The sequence below is a fragment of the Muntiacus reevesi genome, chromosome 4, assembly GCF_963930625.1.
Source record: "Muntiacus reevesi chromosome 4, mMunRee1.1, whole genome shotgun sequence".
NCBI lineage: Eukaryota > Metazoa > Chordata > Mammalia > Artiodactyla > Cervidae > Muntiacus > Muntiacus reevesi.
Genome location: NC_089252.1, coordinates 71237340 through 71259581, shown reverse-complemented (window position 1 = coordinate 71259581; position 22242 = coordinate 71237340). Strand labels below are relative to the sequence as shown.

General features: G+C 49.4%; 1 protein-coding gene across 1 annotated transcript in view; it reads right to left on the bottom strand.

Annotated features, from left to right (window-relative positions):
* DLEC1 (DLEC1 cilia and flagella associated protein) overlaps positions 1 to 22242 on the bottom strand; it is an 88839-nt gene that overhangs the window by 21434 nt on the left and 45163 nt on the right. The window contains exons 8-20 of the mRNA XM_065933003.1: positions 19501 to 19588; positions 18819 to 18992; positions 18247 to 18383; positions 16413 to 16505; positions 14626 to 14716; positions 13831 to 13993; positions 12752 to 12944; positions 11924 to 11982; positions 11177 to 11345; positions 10849 to 10942; positions 10525 to 10655; positions 10257 to 10415; positions 7250 to 7389 (exon numbers count right to left, since the gene is read on the bottom strand). Of these exons, the coding sequence (XP_065789075.1) occupies positions 7250 to 7389; positions 10257 to 10415; positions 10525 to 10655; positions 10849 to 10942; positions 11177 to 11345; positions 11924 to 11982; positions 12752 to 12944; positions 13831 to 13993; positions 14626 to 14716; positions 16413 to 16505; positions 18247 to 18383; positions 18819 to 18992; positions 19501 to 19588 (1691 nt within the window). The remainder of the gene's footprint in view (positions 1 to 7249; positions 7390 to 10256; positions 10416 to 10524; positions 10656 to 10848; positions 10943 to 11176; positions 11346 to 11923; positions 11983 to 12751; positions 12945 to 13830; positions 13994 to 14625; positions 14717 to 16412; positions 16506 to 18246; positions 18384 to 18818; positions 18993 to 19500; positions 19589 to 22242) is intronic.

The following is a 22242-nucleotide window of genomic DNA, read 5'->3' as shown; positions in this document are numbered from 1 at the left end:
GATTGACTGGTTTGATCTCCCTGCAGTTGAAAGGACTCTTAAGAGTCTTCTCCAGCACCACAACTGGAAACCATCAATTCTTCAGTGCTCACCCTTCTTTACAGTCCAACTCTCACATGGGTACACGACTACTGGAAAAACCATAGCCTTGACTACATGGATGTTTGTCGCGAAAGTGATGTCTCTGCTTTTTAATATGATGTCTAGGTTTGTCATAATTTTCCTCCCAAGGAGAAAATATCTTTTAATTTCATGGCTGCAGTCACCATCCACAGTGATTTTTGGACACCAAGAAAATAAAATCTGTTACTCTTTCCACTATTTCCTCTTCTATTTGTCATGAAATGGTGAGACTGGATACCATATTAGATTTTGTTGAGTTTCAAGCCAGCTTTTTCACTCTACTTTCACCCTCATCAAGAGGTCTTTAGTTCCTCTTCACTTTCTACCAGTGGTATTATCTGCATATCTGAAGTTGTTGATATTCGCCTGGAAATCTTGATTCCAGCTTGTGATTCATCCAGCCCAGCATTTCTCATGATGTACTCTGCATAGAAGTTAAAAAGACAGGGTGGCAATATACAGCCTTGGCATACTCCTTTCCCAATTCTGAGCCACTCTGTTGTTCCAAGTCCAGTTCTAACTGCTGCTTCTTGATCTGCATACAGGTTTCTCAGGAGACAAGTAAGGTGGCATTTCCAAGTAAGGTATTTCCATCTCTAAGAATCTTCCACTGTTTATTGTGACCCACACAGTCAAAGGCTTTCATGTAGTCAGTGAAGAAGAAATAAATGTTTTTCTGGAATTCCCTTGTTTTCTCTTTGATCCAAGGAATGTTGGCAATCGGATCTCTGGTTCCTCTGCCTTTTCTAAATCCAGCTTGAAGATCTGGAAGTTCTCAGTTCACGTACTGCTAATGCCTAGCTTGAAGGATTTTGAGCATAACCTTACTGGCATGTGAAGTGAGCACACTTGTATGGTAGTCTCAACATTCTTTGGCATTGCCCTTCTTTGGGACGGGAAAGAAAGCGGACCTTTTCCAGTCTTGTGGTCACTGTTGAGTTTTCCAAATTTGCTGGCATATTGAGTGGAGCACCTTAACAACACCATTTTTTAGGATTTTAAATAGCTCAGCTGGAATTCCATCCCCTCCACTGGCTTTGTCTGTAGCAGTGCTTCCTAAGGCCCACTGAACTTCACACTCCAGGATGTACAGCTCTGTCGGGATCCTTAATGGACCGGAACCTGGTGGTACGGAGTCGGCGATAAGAAAGTGAAAGAGAGAAAGAGAGAGGGAGAAAGAGAGAGAGAGACAAAAAAGACCCGGGGACCTAAGCTCTGATGGAGCAAAGGTGCTTTAATGATTTTTCTATGAGTATATATAGGCTACAGTACAAGAAACTTCTTTTGGGAATGATAGAGATCAGAAAACCAAATGTACAGCAACCGTTACCAAGGGAACAAGGGGTAATGTTAGTCACAAGGTCAGGGCACAATCCATATCTCAAGAAAGGGGAGCAAGACTAAGCAGTTTTGTCCTAAGGAGAATGTTTACTAAAGGAGACTCATGCTTGCCTCACACAAGGACCTCAGTCCCTGGGAGCAGCGTGCTGTTCCGCTTGAAGAGGGACAAAGGACTCATGAGAGACAGCACGTAGGCATCCTCCCGTCAAACATTCCCTGACACAGCTCCAGGTGAGTGACTACATCACTGTGGTTATCTGGGTCATTAAGACCTTTTTTATATAGTTCTTCTATATATTCTTGCCACCTCTGCTTAATCTCTTCTGCTTCTGTTAGATCCTTACCATTTCTATCCTTTATCACACCCATCCATGTGTGAAATGTTCCCTGGACCGCTCTGATTTTCTTGAAGAGATCTCTAGTCTTTCCCTTCTATTTTATTGTTTACCTCTATTTTTTTGCATTGCTCATTTAAAAAGGACTTCTTATCTCTCCTTGCTATTCTCTGGAACTCTGCATTCAGTTAGGTTTATCTTTCCCTTTCTCCCTTGCCTTCTGCTTCTCTTCTTTCCTTATCTATCTGTAAAGCCTCCTCAGACAATCACTTTGCCTTCTTGCATTTCTTCTGCTTGGGGATGGTTTTGGCCACTGCCTCTTGTATGCACCTTCATCCATAGTTCTTCAGGCACTCTGTCTACCAGATCTTGAATTTATTCATCACCTCCACTCTTATATATAATTGTATAATTATATACAATTGTATAATTGTATACAATATTTTTGTATACAATTTGCATAACTGTATACAATACAAAATTGTATACAAATATACAATTGTATAATTGTAAGGGATCTGATTTAGGTCATACCTGAATGGCCTGGTGGTTTTCCCTACTTGCTTCAATTTAAGCCTGAATTTTGCAATAAAGAGTTCATGATCTGAGCCATAGTGTTCTGAGCTACCTGGATCTGAAGCTCCAGGTTTTCTTTTTGCTGACTGTATAGGGCTTCTCCATCTTCGACTGCAAAGAATAAAATCAATCTGATTTTGGTACTGACCATCTGGTGGTGTCCATGTGTAGAGTCATCTCTTGTGTTGTTGGAAGAGGGTGTTTGCTACGACCAGCATGTTCTCTTGACAAAACTCCGTTAGCCTTTAACCTGCTTCATTTTGTACTCTTAAGGCCAAATGTGTCTGTTACTCCAGGTATCTTCTCTTGACTTCTTACTTTTGCATTTCAATCCCCTATGATAAAAAGTTTATTTTTTCTTTTTTTTGGTGTTAGTTCTAGGAGGCCTTCATGGAACTGTTCAACTTCAGCTTCTTAGGCATTAGTGGTTGGGGCACAGACTTGGATTACTGTGATACTGAATGATTTGCCTTGGAAAGGAAGCAAGATCGTTCTGTCGTTTCTGAGACTACACCCAAGTACTGCATTTTGGACTCTCTTGTTGACTATGAGGGCTACTCCATTTCTTCTAAGGGATTCTTGCCCACAATAGTAGATAAAATGTTCATCTGAATTAAATTCACCCATTCCTGCGCATTTTAGTTCACTGATGCCCAAGATATTGATGTTCACTCTTGCCATCTGCTTGACCACATTCAGTTTACCTTGATTTATGGACCTAACATTCCAGGTTCTTATGCAACACTGTTCTCTACAGCACTGGACTTCACTTTCACCACCAGACACATTCACAACTGACCATCATTTCCACTTTGGCCCAGCTGCTTCATTCTTTCTGAAGTTATTAGTAGTTGCTGTCTGATCTTCCCCAATAGCATATTGGACACCTTCCAACCTCAGGGGCTCATCTTTCAGTGTCATAGCTTTTTGTCTTTTCATCCCTTCATGGGGTTCTTGTGTCTCCAATACTGCAGTGGTTTGCCATCCCCTCCTCCAGGGGACCACGTTTTGTCTTGGGTGGCCCCGCAAGGCATGGCTCATAGCTTCACTGAGTTATGCAAGCCCCTTTGACATGACAAGGCTGTGATCCACGAAGGGAGCCACACATACACTCAACTAATATTTGACAAGAAAGCCAAGAACACCCTAAATAGACATTTTTCCAAAGGAGACATAAGAGATGGCCAACAGGTACATGAAAAGCTGCTCAATGCTGCTAATTATTAGAGAAATGCTAATGAAAACCACAATGAGGTATTACCTCACATCAGAACGGCTATCACCAAAAAGTCTACAAACAGTAAGTGCTAGGGAGTGTGTAGAGAAAAGGGGACCTTCCTGCACTGCTGGTAGAAATGTAGATTGCTTCAGCCACAATGGAAACCATTATGAAGGTTCTTTAAAGAATAAAAATAGGGTTACCATATGATTCAGCAATCCCACTCCTGGACATGTATCTCGAGAAAAGTCTTACATGAAAAGGTACATGCACCCCAATGTTCACCGCAGCCCCACTTACAATAAGCAAATAAATGTCCATCGACAGTTGAATGGATAAAGAAGATGTGCCACATACATGCAATGGACTATTACTCAGCCATAAAAGAATGAAATCATGCCATTTGTAACAACATGGAGGGACCCAGAGATGATTACACTAAGAGAAGTAAGTCAGAGGAAGACAAATATCATATGATATCACTTATATGCAAAATCTAAAAAAAAATGATACAAATGAACTTATAAAATCAGAAATAGACTTACAGAGAAAGGAAACAAATTTATGGTTACCAAAGATGATAGTGGGGGTGGAGTGGGGGGGGTGGAATAAATTCAGTTCAGTTCAGTTGCTCAGTCGTGTCCTACTCTTTGTGATCCCATGAACTGCAGCATTCCAGGCTTCCTTGTCCATCACCAACTCCTGGAGTCCACCCAAAACCATGTCCATTGAGTCGGTGATGCCATTCAACCATCTCATCCTCTGTCATCCCCTTCTCCTCCTGCCCTCAATCTTTCCCAGCATCAAGGTCTTTTCAAATGAGTCAGCTCTTCGCATCAGGTGGCCAAAGCACTGGAGTTTCAGCTTTAACATCAGTCCTTCCAATGAACATCCAGGACTGATTTCTTTTAGGATGGACTGGTTTGATCTTCTTGCAGTCCAAGGGACTCTCAAGAGTCTTCTCCAACACCATCGTTCAAAAGCATCAATTCTTCAGTGCTCAGCTTTCTTTATAGTCCAACTCTCACATCCATACAAGACCACGGGAAAAACCATAGCCTTGACTAGATGGACCTTTGTTGGGAAAGTAATGTCTCTGCTTTTTAATATGCTGTCTAGGTTGGTCATACACAGTACTGTATATTAAACAGGTAAACAGCAAGGACCTACTATACAGCACAAGGAACTATACTCATATTCTGTAGTAAACTGTAATGGAAAAGAATCTGAAAAAGAATATTAATATATAAAAAAGAATATATACACACACACATATATATATATAACTGAGTCACTTGGCTATACACTTGAAATTAACACAACACTGTAAATTAACTATTACTTCAATTTAAAAAATACCTAATGGGGAAAGGACACTCTTCAACAAATGGTATTGGGAAAAGTGGATAACCACTTGCAGAAAAATGAATTTGAACCCTCATCTTATACTACTCACAAAAACTAACTTGAAATGGATCAAAGACTTAAACATAAGACCTGATACTATAAAATACCCAGAAGAAAACACAGGGAACAAGTTTCTCGACATCTTGAGGAATGTTTTTTTGGATCTGACACAGAAAGTACCAAAAAACAGTAAGAGAAAAATGAACAAGTGAGGGACTTCCCTAGCGGTCCAGTGGTTAAGACTGTGCTTCCACTGCAAGGGGCGCAGGTTTGACCTCTGTTTGGGATCTAAATCCTGCACACCACAGGCCGTGCTGTGCATCCCACCAAAATAAATAAAATAGAAAGCCTATACAAAATAATAAACAAGTGAGACTACATCAAACTCAAAAGCTCCTTGCACAGCAAGAGAAACAGTGAACGAAATGAAAATGCAACCTACCAAAGCAGAGAAGTATTTGCACACTGTGGACAAAGAATGCGGTCTGCCATTTCAGTCAACAGGATGCTGCAGCCATCCAGCCGGCAGCCGCTGTACCTGTTCCCAACAGCGCACCCTGAGTGGGATTCAGGATAGAACTCCTGAACCCATTAAGATGCACATCAAAGAAATTATTTCAATAAGCCTAGACCTTTGTGTCTTCCCATTGCCAGGCAGCACAGTGGTAAAGAACTCAAATTTAAAAATGGGCAGAGGAACTAGACATTTTCAGAAAGAAGGCATCCAAATAGCCAACAGATACATGAAGAGATGCTCAGTATCACTAAGCATCAGGGAAATGCAAATCAAGATCACAGTGAGATATGACTTCACACCTGCTAGAACTGCTATCTTCAATAAGACAAAAGATAACAAATGTTGCTAAGGAAGTGGGGAAAAGGGAACCCTTGTTCACCACTGGTAGGAATGTAAATTGGTTCAGCCACAACAGAAAAGGTATGAAGGATCCTCAAAGTATTAAAAATAAAACTACCATCTGACCCAGCAATTCCACTTTTGAGTATATATCCAAAGGAAATGAAAACAGGATATCAAAGAGATATTTGCATCCCCATGTTTACTGCAGCATTATTCACAATAGCCAAGGTATAGAAGTGTCTTAACAGATGAATGGATAAAGAGAAGGTGGTTTTTGCATACAATGGAATATTATTCAGCCACAAGAAGGACATTCTGCCATTTGCAACAACGTGGATGAACCTTGAGGACATTGTGCTAAGTGAGGTAAGTCAGACAAAGACAAATTCTCTATGATCTCACTTATATCTAGAATCTAAAAAAGCCAAAAGAAAGAGAGTAGCACGGTGGTTTCCACCAGCTGGGGCTGGGTCAATAGAAGAGATGCTGTTTAAGGGTACAAATTTCCAACTAATATGTGAACAAGTCCTGGGGACCTAATGCGAACTATGGTGATTATGTACAATACTGCATTATATACATCAAAGCTGCTGGGAGACTTGATTATTCTCACCACAAAAGGAAAATATAATTACACAAAGCGATGGAAGTGTAAGCTAATACTTCAACGGCAATCATGCTGAAATATATAAATGGATCAGGTCAGTATTTTCTTTTTTTCCCTTTTTTTTGGCTGCACTGTGCAGCTTGTGGGATATCTCAGTTCCCCAACCAGGGATGGAACTCGTGCCCCACGCAGTGCAAGAGCGGAGTCTTAACCACTGGACCCTCAGGGAAGCCTCAGGTCAGTACACTGTACACCTTAAGCTTACACAGTGTAATGAGTCAACTGAATCTCAACAAAAGAAAAAAATCTGCCTATTATTTTGCATCCGTTCTCCTGCTGATGAACATTGGTTGTTTCCAGCGTTTCGCTGTCATTAACAGTCCAGCTATGAGCCTTCCAGGATGAGCGCAGGGCTCCCACTGCACACGTGTAAGTCTCTCTGCAACTACATCCAGAAGGACTAATGCTGGACCAAGAGTACTGTCACCCTTTAAGCAGGTAACAAAACGTCGTCCCAAGTGGTTGCATTCCTGTGCATTCCTTGAGCACACATACACTAGAAGGATACACATAACCCATAATACTACTGGTGAATGATCTCCAGGTAATAGATTATGGATCATTTTCATTTCCTCTTTTGTAACTTCTAAATGTTATAATATAAAAATCTTATCAATACCTTTAAATTCCAAAACGTCTACAAATACGTAACTACATACGCTATAAATAAACATGCCATGAATATGCAGTGTGTGTTTTACAGGCTCCCAGCATCCCCTTACCTCCAGGCCCCGTTCACCACCTCCAGCTCCAGGACGGTCTGCAGACGCTGGCAGCGCCGGGCCTCCAAGGTGATGCTCACTCTGCACTCCCTCAGCGGCTGTACTTGGCCGCTCGATGGCTCGATGTCGAAGGGAGACACCTGATGGGGAGAAGGGTGAGGAGTGGGGACTCTTGGAACTGAAGAACTGGGGGGTGATCATGACCAACCAGGGTCACCCCCAAGCTGCGCCCCCAGCCCCCTGAGCGTTTCCAGGGTGCGGAAGACAAGCGGATGGGGAAGCACAGATGAGCAAGTGCTCAGGATGAAGAGGAGAAGACGATGAAAACCAAGTCTCCAAGGAAAGGAGGTGGAAGGCAGAGGGAGGCGCCTTCGGTGTGGTTGCTCTGAGAGGTCTGCCCGCCCCGCTGCGCAGGTGCGGGTTAGAAGCTGTGGTTCCAAGGCAGGCAGGCCAAGCTCCCAGACTGCGGCAGGGCCCAGGCTTCTACGTGGTCACATATTTGTCCTTGCACTTCTGTGTCTTCTCGGGACAGCCCCCTCCCTCATATCCTCTGCTTTATTTCCTCTCTGAAACACCTAGAAAACAGTAACTGGTGCTCCTTTCCTAAGTTGTTTTACAGATGCTTAAACCACCACTAAACAGAAGAAGTTAACTACTTGATGACCATGAGCGCACAGTCCCCCATGAGCTGGAGCCTGAGGACTGACACCGTTAAATCGCTGTCACTACCTTGTCATCAGCCAGTCAGAGAACTGTGTACGAGCTGATCACATACTCTATAACCCCCTTTCCTCACCTGGTCTTTAAAAATGTTTGGCTGAAACCCTTCGGGAGTTCGGGGCTTTTTGAGTGTGAGCCACCTGTTCTTGTCTGGCACCTTACAACAAACGCTACGCTTTCCTCCGCCACAACCCAGAGTATCAGTAGATCGGCTTTACTGCATGTGGATCATCAGGACCCAAGTCTGGTTTGGGTAAAACCCGTGTGATCCCTTCCCCACATGGTCACCCCCTCACCTAACCCCCCACTGCAGTTAGTTCACATTTACCTGACGTGTCCACCTCCTGCCGGGTACCAGGCGCTAAAAGGGAAGGGAGAGGCTCGGGGACTATAGCGCCCCTGACTGTACGCCCCAGCACCCCTAGATAGGCCACAGTGGCTAGCAGGGTGTCACTGGGCACTGAAAGATCACAACCAGGAACATGACTTCTCTCTCCTCTCCTCCTTCCTTGAGACCAGGCCATGAATGAGTGCAAGGCGCCTGCCTGCAGGGTGACCTGGCTGCCGCTGCCCTGACCCACCCTGCCTCCCGCTGCCTCGGCAGCGGCGCGGTGCTGTCTTGGGCCCCGTGCCCTCTCGCTGCAGAGGTTTCACCGCCCAGGCACTGGGGGGTGGGGAGTAGGGCTGGCCTACACCTCAGGAAAAGTAGCTCTCTCTCCTGAGCTGTGGGTCCAAGCTTAGCTGGGAAGGGAAGAGCTCCTTTGTGTTCTTCGCTCATTGTTTTTCACATGCACTCCATTTCACATGGAGCCCAAGGTATGTGTGTGTGTGGTGGTGGGGGGCAGGCTTTGGTCTGGGGCTGGGTTTCTGGATGCTGACTTGGGCACATCCAACAAACCCCAATGTTCTCAATATTACTTTTGAGAGTTCACACGAATATACTACAGAGAACTATAGAGATTGCTACCAGCTTCAATTTGGACATAAATCTTAATACACCATGAAATTGACAACTACTTCAATTATAAAATGTAGTTATTCTTCACAGTGGGAGGAAAAACACAGACTGGGAATCAGGGAAACGGGATCTGATATGATTCTGCCACCTAGTAGCGGTGCGGCCCTGGGGAAGCCCCCAACCCCCTTTATATCTATCAAATGAGGACGTTGGCTGAGGTCCATAAGTTTCCAACTGCGCTCTGGGAAATCCCAGGGACTCCCCAGAAGTCCTAGAGCAGGGGGGTGGGATGTGGGGAGGCAGGATGCCTGATCAGGGGGCCTCTGGTTCATTCTCTACTGCAGATCTTGGGCTTCTGTTGAAGGTTTCATTTGAATAAGAGGTTACTGAGAACACCTGTCCCTGTCCAGTTCCAGTCTCTGGTTCCATGAGCCAGGCAGGGGGACCAGTGAGCCCTGGGGGTAGCCAGCATTAACTCTAAGCCTGTGGAACAGATCCCTTGGCGATGGTTTTGGCCACTCAATACAAAACTCTTCATTTCTCAGTTTCAGAGTGCCCAGTGGAGAAGCGGGGCTACCAGGTGAAGAAGAGCTTTTAAGGGGAAAGGAAGTGGGCAGCAGGACGGGGGACCTGGGTGAGCTGCAGCTAGAGGGAGGCTCAGACCCTCCTGACCTGGCCAGAGTCTCACAGGTGCAGCGACCGCTCCCACGTGTGAAGAGTGGGTGTGGTGAGTCAGTCATTTCCTCTGCCTGCTGGTGGTGTGGCTTGGGCTTGTTCAGGATTGAACATGGTGTTTAGACACGATGCCCTAATTTAGACGCTGACGGTAAATACTTAGCCACTTTTAATATTTTCTATTTTTAGGGAAAAAGGAAGTGTGCCATTTGAGAGGCCATGATTTTCCTTTTGGAGATGCTTAGGTTTGGGGCACACACTCACCACCTGGTGGCCGGTCCTCAAAACTGCAAGCATGATGCTTGGGAGGCTTGGAATCCCAGCAGCGGGCCCGCCCTTTCCCGGAGGCCCTGCAAGCTTCCCTCCTAACTCAGCTGCCCACTTTCTTCCTGACTCCGGCTACTCTGACAGAGGGAGAAACCCTTGTCCTATTTCTGTGTCAGAAGGCAGAGAGAGGAACGGGAAAATCCAGTTTTCGGGGTTCGGTCTGCTGTAGGAAGGATAGGGAATGGGGGACAGTGCCAGGCGAAGGTCACCAGGCAGGCTATTCCTCTCCCAGCCTGAACGCGCCAGCTTGGGTGCCAAGGTCTCACGGCTCACACATCACGCCTGGGGGCGGGGTGGCACCACAGGAGGCGGCGGCACTGGACTTACGTCCTCTCGTCTTTCTTGCAGGGAGGCCTGGCTCTCCTTCATGGCCCACGTGGCCGGGAGCTGGCTGAGGTTCCGGATCTGGATAAAGTTGGTGGCTTTCTGTCCCAGGCGCAGCAAACCAAACTGAAGGGCTGAGACGTCGATGACCAGGGCCGGCCCCTGAGGCACCCAGAGGGGTCGTCACGGGGCCACTGGGGTGTGGGCTTGGGGCCCTACCCCGGCCCCACCTTTCCAGCCCGCCTTAGCCGCCCGGCCCCATCACAGGCACCTTAAAGGCCGCCTCGATGTGCAGTACCACGGGAGAGGGTGAGTCTTTAATCTCACACCGCAGGTTCTGGCTCGTCAGGCCAGGGACACCCCCGGTAAAGTTCAGCTCAAAATTCTCGACCTCGCTGGGCTCTGGGAGAAGAGGGGTGAAGTGAGGCGGGGAGACAGGCAGGGGCGGCAGGCTCCCTCTGTGGCTGGCACAGATGTCGGGCCCCTCCTCATGTCATGGCTGGGGCTGGGCTGTGGCTGAGGCTGATGGTGGGGCCTCGAACTCCTGCCCAGGCTCTCCCTCCCCAGCCAGCACCCCCCGCGCTCCCCGCAGTACCGATGGTCCCCGTGCAGGGCTCCACCTCAATGATGTGACAGTCGCTGATCTTCCCCCACGTGTACCTGATGGCTGACTTGCTGTTGTTCCACATCTGAAAGACACACCCCGACCCGGGCTCCCTGGGAGGCTGTACTTGCTAAAGGATTGAGGGGTTTGGGACTCACAGTAGGTCCTCTCCAATCCCTCCCAGCTAATTCCCCGCCACTCGACAGCACCAACAGGGTTTGTGGGCAACGTATCAGGCCAAAGACCTCTGGACCCACGAACTTGTGCCGAGTTCAGCACCATCTTAACCAGCCCAGGCTGGGGAGAGACAACCACCTACCTTAAAATTCTTCTTCACGTTTATGCCAATATAGTTCTCCCCAGGGATGATGAGGGCATACGGTTCTAGGAGAACCTGGAAAGGTTCCACTGAGCCCTTCACCTCGATTTCCAGGACGATCACGTCATCCACGCAGTATGAGGGGTCCTTGGAGTTTTCCAAGTCCAAACTGAACAGAAACCCGCCATGAGCTAAGAGTCATTGTGTCCCCTATCTCTGGTCTTGTGAAAGGAAAGCACGCTCTGCCCACAGCTACCAAGCCCCCTGAAATCAGAGGTGTCAGCAATGCCCCGAAACAAGCGAATGCCTGAAGCTGTGCTGGCAGCTCAACCACAGGCCAGGACCAAGGTCCCTCCCTGTGTTTCAGGGACCACAGAGCAGCCGCAGCAGCCTGGAACTCCCCAGCAGCTGACTGGAGACCCCCCAGCGACAGCCCACTTAGGAAACAGTTGGCAGAGGTGCCACCAAAACCTCCCTCCATTAGTCACCACCCACTGGGGGCCACCGGTGGCAACCGTGAGCACGGGGCAGTTTCCAGGTTCCAGGGTGCAGAGTCAGAGAGCTGTTCCCTGCATGCAGAGCCTGCTCCAAGCCTGCTGCCAGGGCAAGGTGAGGAGCTCTCACCTGCCAAAGCCTGCTGGGGTATGGGGCTCATCCACTCAGTCCTGGGGCCTCCCCCTCCAGCATCCTCCCTGGGAGGGCAGGCCTGGTGCCCTCCCCTCAGCCAAGGGCCTGGGTCCTGCTCACCTCACGGGCTCTGGGACCTCCTCCAGCACCATCTGGAGCACACTGTGAAAATCCCTTGGCTGCAAGACAAACACAGCACCCTGAAGACGAAAGCCCGCCCCAGGGGAGACTCGAGTCACAGAAGCAATCCTCCCTATGGCCCGGCTGCCACAGACGCCTTCCTGCTTCCCTGTGGCCTCTCCCCACACTGGGGGAAACAGGGGCTGCCAGGACGTGAGCCCTGACTCAGAGACTGGGGGCCACTGCAGTCTCAAGACCGGCATGTCCACCTCTGCTGGGCCTGGGGGACGGGAAGGCCCTTGGCAGTGCCCTCAACGTGTCTGAAGCATCAAGCCTTCCTGGGACAGGCAATACCAGGGGCTGAATGATGGGCTGAGAGGCGGACCTGCTGTCTTACCAACAAAGGCCGCTGGGAAAGCCCCTCATGCTCCCCCCTTGCCTGTTATATACAGGGCTTCACTTTGGGAGTCGAGGGCTGTGTGAGCCTTGCCCTAGGGAACCCCACCTCACTGCCTGGAAGCTGCTGTGAGCTGGGCAGGAATGGTAACACCTTTGATGGAGTAGAAACATGGAAGACACTAGAGTCGGAGTGAGGCCAGACTTGCTCAGGACAGGGTGTGTGGGATGGGGACCAGGCAAGACGAGCTGCTTCATCCTGCACACCAAGCCCGTCCACTAGCCCCACTCTTGGCTAAGTGCTGGCCTTGGCAGGATACCGGCGTTCTCCGCAGGGTCAGCTGTGGCTTCGATGTCACCAAAGAACAGGGAGGGTGGGTGAAACCAGCATGACCCAACTGTGTGCAACCACCAAGACAGCCCCATTTGAACCTCTTGAGGCGAGAAGCTCAGGATGAATTCGTGGTCCGCGTGGGGGCTGAGAACGCCCATCTTGGGAGTGATGCAGAAGGCCGTCTCCCTGTCTGGCTGGTACTTGATGCTGTCTGCGCTGCAGGTTTCTCCAGGCATCAAGGACCGCAGGTTGGGCTTCATGATCTGCCAGTGGAAGGCCAGCTCCACGTGCCTGCGGGGGCGACCCTGACAGTAGGCCGTGGAGCCAAGGCCATGGCTGCTGACGGCAGGCGTGGGTGGGGTGGGAGACGGCAGGCGAGAACTGCTCCTTGTGCCAGGTAACAGAGTCTGTGTAAGGCCTGGGTCACGTGGACAGCAGGCCAGGAGGCACCCTGCGGTCTGCCCTGGCACAATGGCGAGGCTGAGAGGATGGTCAGAGAATAAATGGCAATGAGAGCTGAACACATAGACCTTCAGCTGTCTGACTTTGGGGCTTGAGAGAGCTCCCCTCATGGGCCAGGCAGGAATTCTCTGGAAAACTGATCCAGGTTAGGGATGGACCAGAGGATCTGGTTAGGGAAGGACTAGAGGGGCTTCCCCGGTGGCACAAGGGTAAAGAACCCGACTGCCCATGCAGGAGACATAAGAGACATGGGCTCAATCCCTGGGTTGGGAAGATTTTCTGGAGGAGGGCATGGCAACCCACCCTAGTATTCTTGCCTGGAGAGTCCCATGGACACAGCCCGGTAGGCTACAGTCCATAGGGCTGCAAAGAGTAGGACATGACTGAAGCGACTTAACACGCAGAGGATCTAGCACACAGTGCTCAATATGACTCCCTGCAGTGCTGGACATCGTGCAGACCTGCTCTGTTCAACATGAGAGCCACTAGCTACCCAGGCGCTGAGCACTTTAAATGTGGCTGGTGCCACTGAAGTGAGTTTTTCATTTTATTTTAGTTGATTTCCATTTAAATGGTCACCTGTGGCTAGCAAGTACACAGTGTTTGATGAACAGTGCACATCCGGATCCTCCCATCCTGTGCTCAGATTCAGGACATTAGGCCGGGTGAGGAGGGAGCAGGGTGTGTGCTGGGGTCCCGCACAGGCATCACTCACGTGGCGTTTCTAATAATCAGCAGTTTGCTGGCTGTGGACCGAAGGTTTTCAGGTTCAAAGCGTATGAAGTGCTGGGCTGTTAAGTCTGTGAGCTCTCCAGGCTCTGGCTGACTTTTCTCACCAGAAACATAGATCAGATCCAGAGCAACCAGCTGCCCGATTCCTGACAAGGTTAGGGGAGCAAAGTTTCACTAGGGCTGAAGTCAGGACTCTGGCCTAAGGCTGTCACAGGACCCAGGTCACCATCCACATGCAACTAACCGGCCACGATTGTGACCCCAGAAGTGTACACACAGGGGAACAGGGAGCCAACAGCACACAGACTCATGTTGTCACATTGTCACGGACCAACAGGAGGTGACTCTGCTAACCTAGCACGTAGTGGGCACTCAGTTAATGCCTGCTGGGTGAACTGGGTGGATGGTAGACAGACAGGTGCCAGGAAGGAACACGGCACCCAACAAAACGCAGGAGGATCCCCCCTCTAACTCTGCAGAAACCTACGGGCGCCCTGGCTGTTTCTGTGTGAGTCACTGGCAGTTCCCCAAAGCTCTAGGTGAGTTTCAAAGTGACGTGACAAAAGACTGTCCTCCAGGTTCCCACCTCTGTTGCGCTAGGTGGCCCCTTGGGACAGGCCAGAGGGCCACATTGGCGTGGGTCTCTAAGGTCTGGCCAGAGCAAGAGGCCCCCAAACCGGAGCCCAGTGCCCGGAGGCCGCAGCATTCCGAGCGCACCACCGCTCCCCTGCCCACAGCCCCGGACCGGACCCCCGCCCCGGGAGCGCACCACGCCCACCTGTGGTCACCAACTCCTTTATCTGGCAGTTGTCGCACACGATGACGAAGGTCTGCTCTGCCTTTCCCAGGCTGGTTGGGAGGAACAGGACCTGGGGAGGAAAGGGCTGTCCTGCAGCCTCCCGGGAAGGGGCTTCTTCCCCATCACCTCCTCCTCTCGACTGCACCCCCTGCCTCGGGCCTCCCCTCCTGGCCGTCTCCCTGGGGCCCAGCCCAGGCTCTGGGATATGAGGAGAGAATTCACATGGATGGAAATAAAAATGGCTCTTAAACATGTTTAACCTCACTCATGATCAAAAATGGAAACGCAAACCAGCCAGAAAAAGTTTGATGCCTCCTACTGGCAAAGAGCAGAAAGTTAGCGATCTTGAACGCAGTGACAGGATGTCTTCATTCTCTTCAAACTACTCTAAAGGGGCAGGGTAGGGTTTGGTGGGGAGAGACGGAGGAATATAAAGGCAATGAGGTTGGCCAAGAGTTGAGAAAAGTTGAAGCTGGGTAATGAGTACATGGGTGATCCTTAAACTATTCTATTTTTTTATAAGGGCTTTTTTGGGTGGTGGGGGGGTGCTTGGCCAGTTGGACTTCTGTCCTTTTTAGTGTAGTTGACTTACAATGTTAGGTTAGTTTCAAGTGTGCAGCAAGGTAATTCTATTATACATGTGTGTATGTGTACATACACACACACATATATCTATTCATTTTCGGTTTATTGGTATTATGACGATTATTATTTTGACTGAGCCACAAAGCTGGCAGAATCTTAAGTTTCCCGACCAGAGATCAAACCCATGCTCCCTGCAATGTAAGCACAGCCTCCTAACTACAGGATCACCAAGGAATTCCCTGTATATGTTTTAAAACGTCCATGATAACAGATTTTTTTAAAGTTTGATAACATATTGTGTTGGCAAAGACATGAGAAAACAGACACCTTCATATACTATTGTTGGAAGTGTAAAATAATATAATGCAAATGGTGGGGATTTGGCTACATGTACCATAATTAGAAGGGCAGAGGCCCTAAGTCAGCAAATGTACAACAAGGACTGTATCCTGCAGGTAGGACAGAGTGATGTATGTGTAAGCTATTCCCTGAGATGGCCAGAGATCATAAATAATCTTCACATTCATCAGCAGGAAATGGTTGACCTAAATTACAGTCCATACACACAGTGGAATACCATGTAGCTATAAAAAATGAGGTGTGGGAAGTACATGGTGCAGAACAGTGTGTAGAATGGGCAACGATTTGTGTGAAGAAGAAATGGAAACATAGGAAAGAAAAAACCATGTGCTTATGTCGTCATCACATACGTCTGCAAGGGCGCCCAAATCTGGTAAGGTTGTGGCCTGTGGGTGGCCAAGGAAGTGGGGGGAGAGGGAGCATTTCACCATGCATCTATTTGCATATTTTGAATTTTTAATCATGTGAATCTATTTATTTGGAAGTATGAATAAGTTTTCAAACAAACAACATCCCAATCAGTAAACAAAATTTACAGAAACCACCATGGCTTGGACCTGGGAGTGGACATCTGGGTCATGAAAACATGAAGGTGGGAATTCCCTGGCAGTCCAGTGGTTAGGACTCAGCACTCTGACTGCCAAGGGCCTGGGTTCAATCCCTGGTTGGGGCACTAAGATCTCATAAGCCATGCATCACAGTCCAACAAAACAAAACAAAACAAAAAACCCCACAGAGGCAAAGAAAATCAAGCAAGCAGCTGAGGAAGCAGCAACTGATCATAAAGAGGTGGGAATTCCTGCTACTGTCTCATCACCTACCTCCATGAATATGGCCTGCCCTGGAACCAGCTCAAACACCGACGGCAGGATCCCAAAGGGAGGCTGCTCAACAAAGCCGATGGTGACAACAGCCTTAAAGAAAGCAGAAGATGACCCAACAGTACGAAAGAAACTGTAAAGTCTCTTGCTCAGATGACCCATGTCTCTCCTCCAAACATCCATGTTGTGATTTGAAGGCTCTTACGGATCACCCAGTCCCCTGTTCATGAAGAAACTGAGGCTCATTCATTCAGCCAGCACTTACTCCACCTGCACCAGATGGGGTTCTGACGTTTAAAGACGAGTACGTCACGGAGCATCTGCAAAGAGCTGCCTGTTGGTCGGAGGTACAAGAAGACCACTGACAAGGGTTTCAGACGCAGAGCGGGAGGCGTGTGAGAAGGTCTCCCCCAGGAGGTGGGCTCCCTAGCACAGTCCTTTTCCTACTGCAGCACCCTGCGTGGTTCGTGCCGGCTTCTGTGGCTGCCTCCATTCCCAACCCAGCCCTGGCCGTGAGCTCCTGAAGGAAGCTGCCGACTTGTCAGCAGAGCTGCAGCCCCGATGCCTACACAGGAAGCCGCTAGCCCATGCCTTCAGGTCCCTGGCACGTGACAGCTATGAGTGAAATGTCTCAGGGAGCATGTGGTCTCCTGGATGCTTGTTTCCAGAGATGCACAGAAAGCAAAGTCTCTCTCCTCTGAGAAAGATAATGGTGTGCATGAGTGTGACAGTGTTGTCAGCACTCTGCTGCCATGGGGCATGCAGGGTGGGAGGGAGCCTGGGCAAACGGTGGGGCGGGGGCGGGCATGTACACACGCCCTGCTTCTCAGCTCCAGCCGACAGGACCATAGTGGATACTGGCCCAGGGCTGCACATCTTCCAGTGTTTCAGAGAAAGTGGCAATGTACATTTTTATATGATATCTCTCTATTTTTATTTTTTTTTTTTTCAGCATGGCATGCAGGATCTTAATTCCCCAACCAGGGATTGAACCTGAGCCCACTGCAGTGAAAGTGCAGAGCTCCACCCACTGGATAGCTAGGGAGCTTCCTGAAATCTGTCTTTAAGTATTGACTCAAGATATGTTTTTAAGCAATGCTGGATTTCCCTACTGACTCAAGACGGTGAAGAATCTGCCTGCAACGTGGGAGACCCGGGTTCAATACCTGGGTCGGGAATATCCCCTGGAGGAGGGCATGGCAACCCCACTCCAGTATTCTTGCCTGGAGAATCCCCATGGACAGAGGAGCCTCGTGAGCTACAGTCCATGGGGTCGCAAAGAGTCGGACATGACTGAAGGGACTAACACTTTCACTTTCAAGCAATGTTAGCTCAAAAATGCTTTGAGGCCCTGTGCCAAATAAATATGACCACCAAATTCAACCAAAGAGCTTCCAATTTGTAGCCTCTGCTATAGTCAAACATTTGCCACAATAATGACTTGACTGAATGACTCAGTGAATGAATGAATGAATACAGTGACATCCAAGACAGGCCTTGAAGGACGGGGAGAAGTGATGGGACCTGTCCAGGCCTTGAAGGACGGGAGAGGTGATGGGACCTGTCCAGGCCTTGAAGGACGGGAGGGGTGACAGGACCTGTCCAGGCCTTGAAGGACGGGAGAGGTGATGGGACCTGTCCAGGGTCACAGGGTATTAGGCGTATAGCAAGAACTTCAGTGCTATACTCTGTACCTCTTGATTCTTAAGGGACTGCGGCTATACAATTCTGTCCGCTGCGTTTCCAGCCCCAGGGGCACTCGAGCAAGTCCCTCAGGGGGGGTTACTGCATTCGATGAACTTGCTTTTTCCCAGGAAGCGCTGTGAGCACTCACCCTGAAGCTGGGCGGCGGCCAGCTCTTCTTGGGCATGATACAGAACTTGCCCACGCTGAAGCCCACGTTTTTGCAGATGAATCTGGTTATCTTCACGCCCCCAATGAGGCAGTAGCCGCAGTCCAGCTCAGGCGACACTGCAGCCACAGGGGAAGATGAGAGACAGCACGGGTTCCCCTGAGGGTGGACCAAGCTGAGAGCAGCTGTTGGGGGCGGGGTGGGGCGGGGCGGGGACAAGCCCCGCCCCTGCTTCCGTGGCAGCCGTGCCCCAGGACGCCACGTGCGTGGGCCTCAGGGTGTCCCCGAGCCAGTGCCGCCTAGGCTGGGGTCAGCTGGGCCGCGGCCTCCTTTCCTGATACGTGTCGCCCAGAGTCCGCCTCCCCCGGGGAAGTAGGACGGTCAGGGCCTAACTCTGGAGGAATGCGGAGGCTTCCGGCAGGTCCCTCCGCAGGACTCAAAAGCGCCTGCCCTAGGGGTCAGGCTGTGGGGTGCCACCCAGGGGCCCAGTGGGCAGGTGGTCCTTTAGAGGGGCACCAGCCCTCACCGATCCCCGGGGAGCAGCTCGCACTTACAGGTCAGCACCGGGGGCGGCCTCCGGGCCTGCAGGGGGATCAGGAGCGTGTGCGCTGACTGGGTCTCCACTAAAATAAAGTCCTCAAAATCCCCAAGGCAGTCAGGAAAAAACTGGACAGTGTACTGGCAGGTCATTCCAGGAGCCACCATTCCACCTTTTCCTGGGAACATCCCTGTGGGTGACAAAAGTGAAAATGAGACTCTGGAGACCAGGTAAAAATTCCAGGACCTGGGGTGGGGAGGCCAGTGATGGGGTCCACCTGGGATGGTCAGGGAGGGCCATGCCTGGCCCTGTGGCTTAGCAATTACTTTGTGGGCAGCAGACAGACACTTGAGCTTTCTAGGGAGCAGAGGGGACACGATCAGAGTTGTTCTTAAGGAGAACACCGAGTCACAGGAGCAGAAAGGCTGCTGGGAGGCTAGTGCTGCGGCCTAAGTGAGGAAGCAGGGTGCAGTGACGGTGAGCAGAGCAAGGACAGGACTGAACTGAGCTTGGGGGTACGATCCAAGGAGGACCTGTCAGGCTGGGGGAGGGCGCTCTGCTGGAGGGCAGGCGGGAGGCCGCTTTGGAGCACGAGGGGTGCAGCCTCAGGAGTCACCCGAAGCCCCGTGGGGACGTAATCTCAGGCAAGGCCAGCATACAATTTCAAGGATGGGCAGGCCACTCCACCCTGAGCTCACCCAATCCCAGGGCGAAGTAGGGCGTGGACGGAGGAAGGACTCGAAGGTGGCGGCTGGTGGATGTGGTGTTCTGCAGGGAGATCACCATCTATGCAGAGACAAAAGCGACACGTGTGGACACAGGCTATGAAATCTGGGGCTCACATAATAATATGGGAATGGGGTGGGGGGGGTGAATGAAATGAGCTTGGCCCCGTGTTGGTAACTGTTGAGCTGGTGAGGGGTCCATGGGGTTTCAGGTGACTATTCTATCCACTTTTGTTTGTTTTTAGAAAAAAAGAAACTACAAGGTAAGCATGAAGGTGGGGGAAGATCTGACCCAGGCTCTGTCCTGTTTAAAACCACAGCAGTGTTTGTTTTTAAATGTTTATTTTTATTTACTTGGCTGAGCCGAGTCTCCGTTGTGGCATGTGGGATCTTGGCTTTCTGACCAAGGATTGGACGTGGGCCCCCCACACTGGGTGCGCTGGGTCCCAGCCACTGGGCCACTAGGCAAGTCCCCAAAATCACAGCTATTGTTTATTGAGCTTCTCCTGTGTGCCTCCTTGACTTCCCAATGACCAGGGAAGTGAAGTGAAAGTCGCTTAGTCGTGTCCAACTCTTTTGGAAGGTGGGAACTACCTCTATTTTAGGGCAAATAAACTGACGTCCAAAGAGCCTCCTTCACTGGAAAGTAAGAGTGGTGAGAGTGAGCCCAGGACCCTGAAGCTCTGCCTCCTCACCTCTCACTCACTGCTCTTTCTCCACATAATCCATTTTTTTGTTGTTGTTGACCACGCCACGTAGCATGCAGGATCTTATTTCTCCAGCAACCAGGGATCGAACCTGCACCCCTTGCAGAGGAAGCTAGGAGTCTTAACCACTAGACCACCAGGGAAGTCCTCCGATATAAGCCTTTGAGCCACTTCTTCTCAAGGCCCCAGGGTGCTACCTGTATTCAGGGTTGTAACTGGGCCTCTCTCCATCACTCAGCCTATCCCCCTCATTAAACCCTGCCTTCTGTTCCCCGTCCCTCAGATCAGGAGACCCCTAAGGTCTCAGCACCTAGAACTGAATTCACACAGTGCTGACCCCCAACAGCACTCGGCACAATGCCCAGCAAGGAAGAAGAACTCCACGCACGCACACACCTTTGGCTCCTATTTTGCGAAATATTACACTGGGAAAAACGTATGAATTATAACAGGACAAGCCATTTTTCTAGCTTAAAAAGTAAAACATGAAAAACACAGATAAAGCCTGGCCCCAGCCCCACAGCAGATAACAGCTCCATAAATTTGAAGCATATCTTCATACTTTTATTCATAGGGGTGCATTCCTAAATCAACATTTAAGTCCATTTTTGGCCAGCACAACATACTGCCTCAATCCACCTGTGAACCAGATCCAAACTGGAGAGACCCACGTTATAATTTGTATTTCTCCAATATTAATGATGATGAGCATCTTTTCATAAGTTTGCTATTTAGGTGTCCTCTTGTGTGCTATGTCTGATCACAGTGTCCATTTGCCCTTGTGTACTTTTTTTTATTGACTTGCAGAAATTCTTTATATATTCTGGGCACTAACATTTTATAAGGTATATGTTATAAACATATCCAGTATTATAACTTGCATTATCTTTTGATGTATTACCTTTAAAATTTCAGTACACCAGGGGTCATCACACCCTACTTCCCACCTCCTAGAGCTCTGATTGCTGTCAGACTTGGGTAAGGGGGAATCAATTCCAAAATCACATCCTAAGGGTCTGCTGTTTTCAGGCCCTTCTGATGCCACAGTGTCACAGGCCAGGTTCCCCAGAAAGTGGAGTCTTGTATCAGCTTTAAAATTTTATGTAACATTTATCAACCTTTAGGTTCACTTTAGTTTATACTTTAGGGTCAAGCAATCTCACATCTGCTATATTTTCATCTTACCTTCTTGCTTGAGATCTTTGCTGGAAAGAATTTTGTTGAGGCTCTGGAATGAGGTAGGGATTAAACTATTTTCCGTATGGCAAGGAAACTAATTCCATTTTGCCTTTTCGTATCTGCACACATGCACAAACAGCCCTGGGAACTGTTCCCTCAATCTGGATTTTCCCAAATACAGGGCTAGCTTGCAGGGGTCACTATGAATCAAGGTGTTCATGACAGCAGCTGCCCTTCGTGTCCATGGAGGCACGTCTCTAGAGAGCCTTGCTCCCAGCCACACAAGCCAAACCCCTGACCAAATGAGGGGCAGGATCCAGCAGTTTATGAAGGGATGTCCCGTGGGACAAAATAAATCAATTGCACTGACCAGGGATCAGTGCAGTAACACATTCTCGTATTGGCTCTGCCTCCTTCCACCCCCTTTTCTCGCTCTTCCCTGGAATTGTAAACAAAAGCACATACGCTCACTTATGGGGAATCTGGGCTGTGACACTTGTCATCAGGAATCTAAAAACAGCAGATTCTGAGGATGTGACACCGGAGTTGATGTTCTCTTGTCTGACGGCAAGTGGAACTCTAGCTGCTGGGAAGTAGGGTACAATGACCCCTGGGATGCATCACAATTACTAAGGTTTCTTCCCCATGGTTGACTGAAATGAGGAGGTGCAGGCGGAGGGAGGTCAGGCACTGAACTGTGGTAGCTACAGCATGGTTGCAAGGCCTGGGCAAACAGTAATTGTAAGGATTGTGAAGGGGCTGGCTTTCCTTAAATGCACTGGAAGCCATAGAGAAAAAAAATGGTAGGCTTAGGGCAGCCAATTCAAGG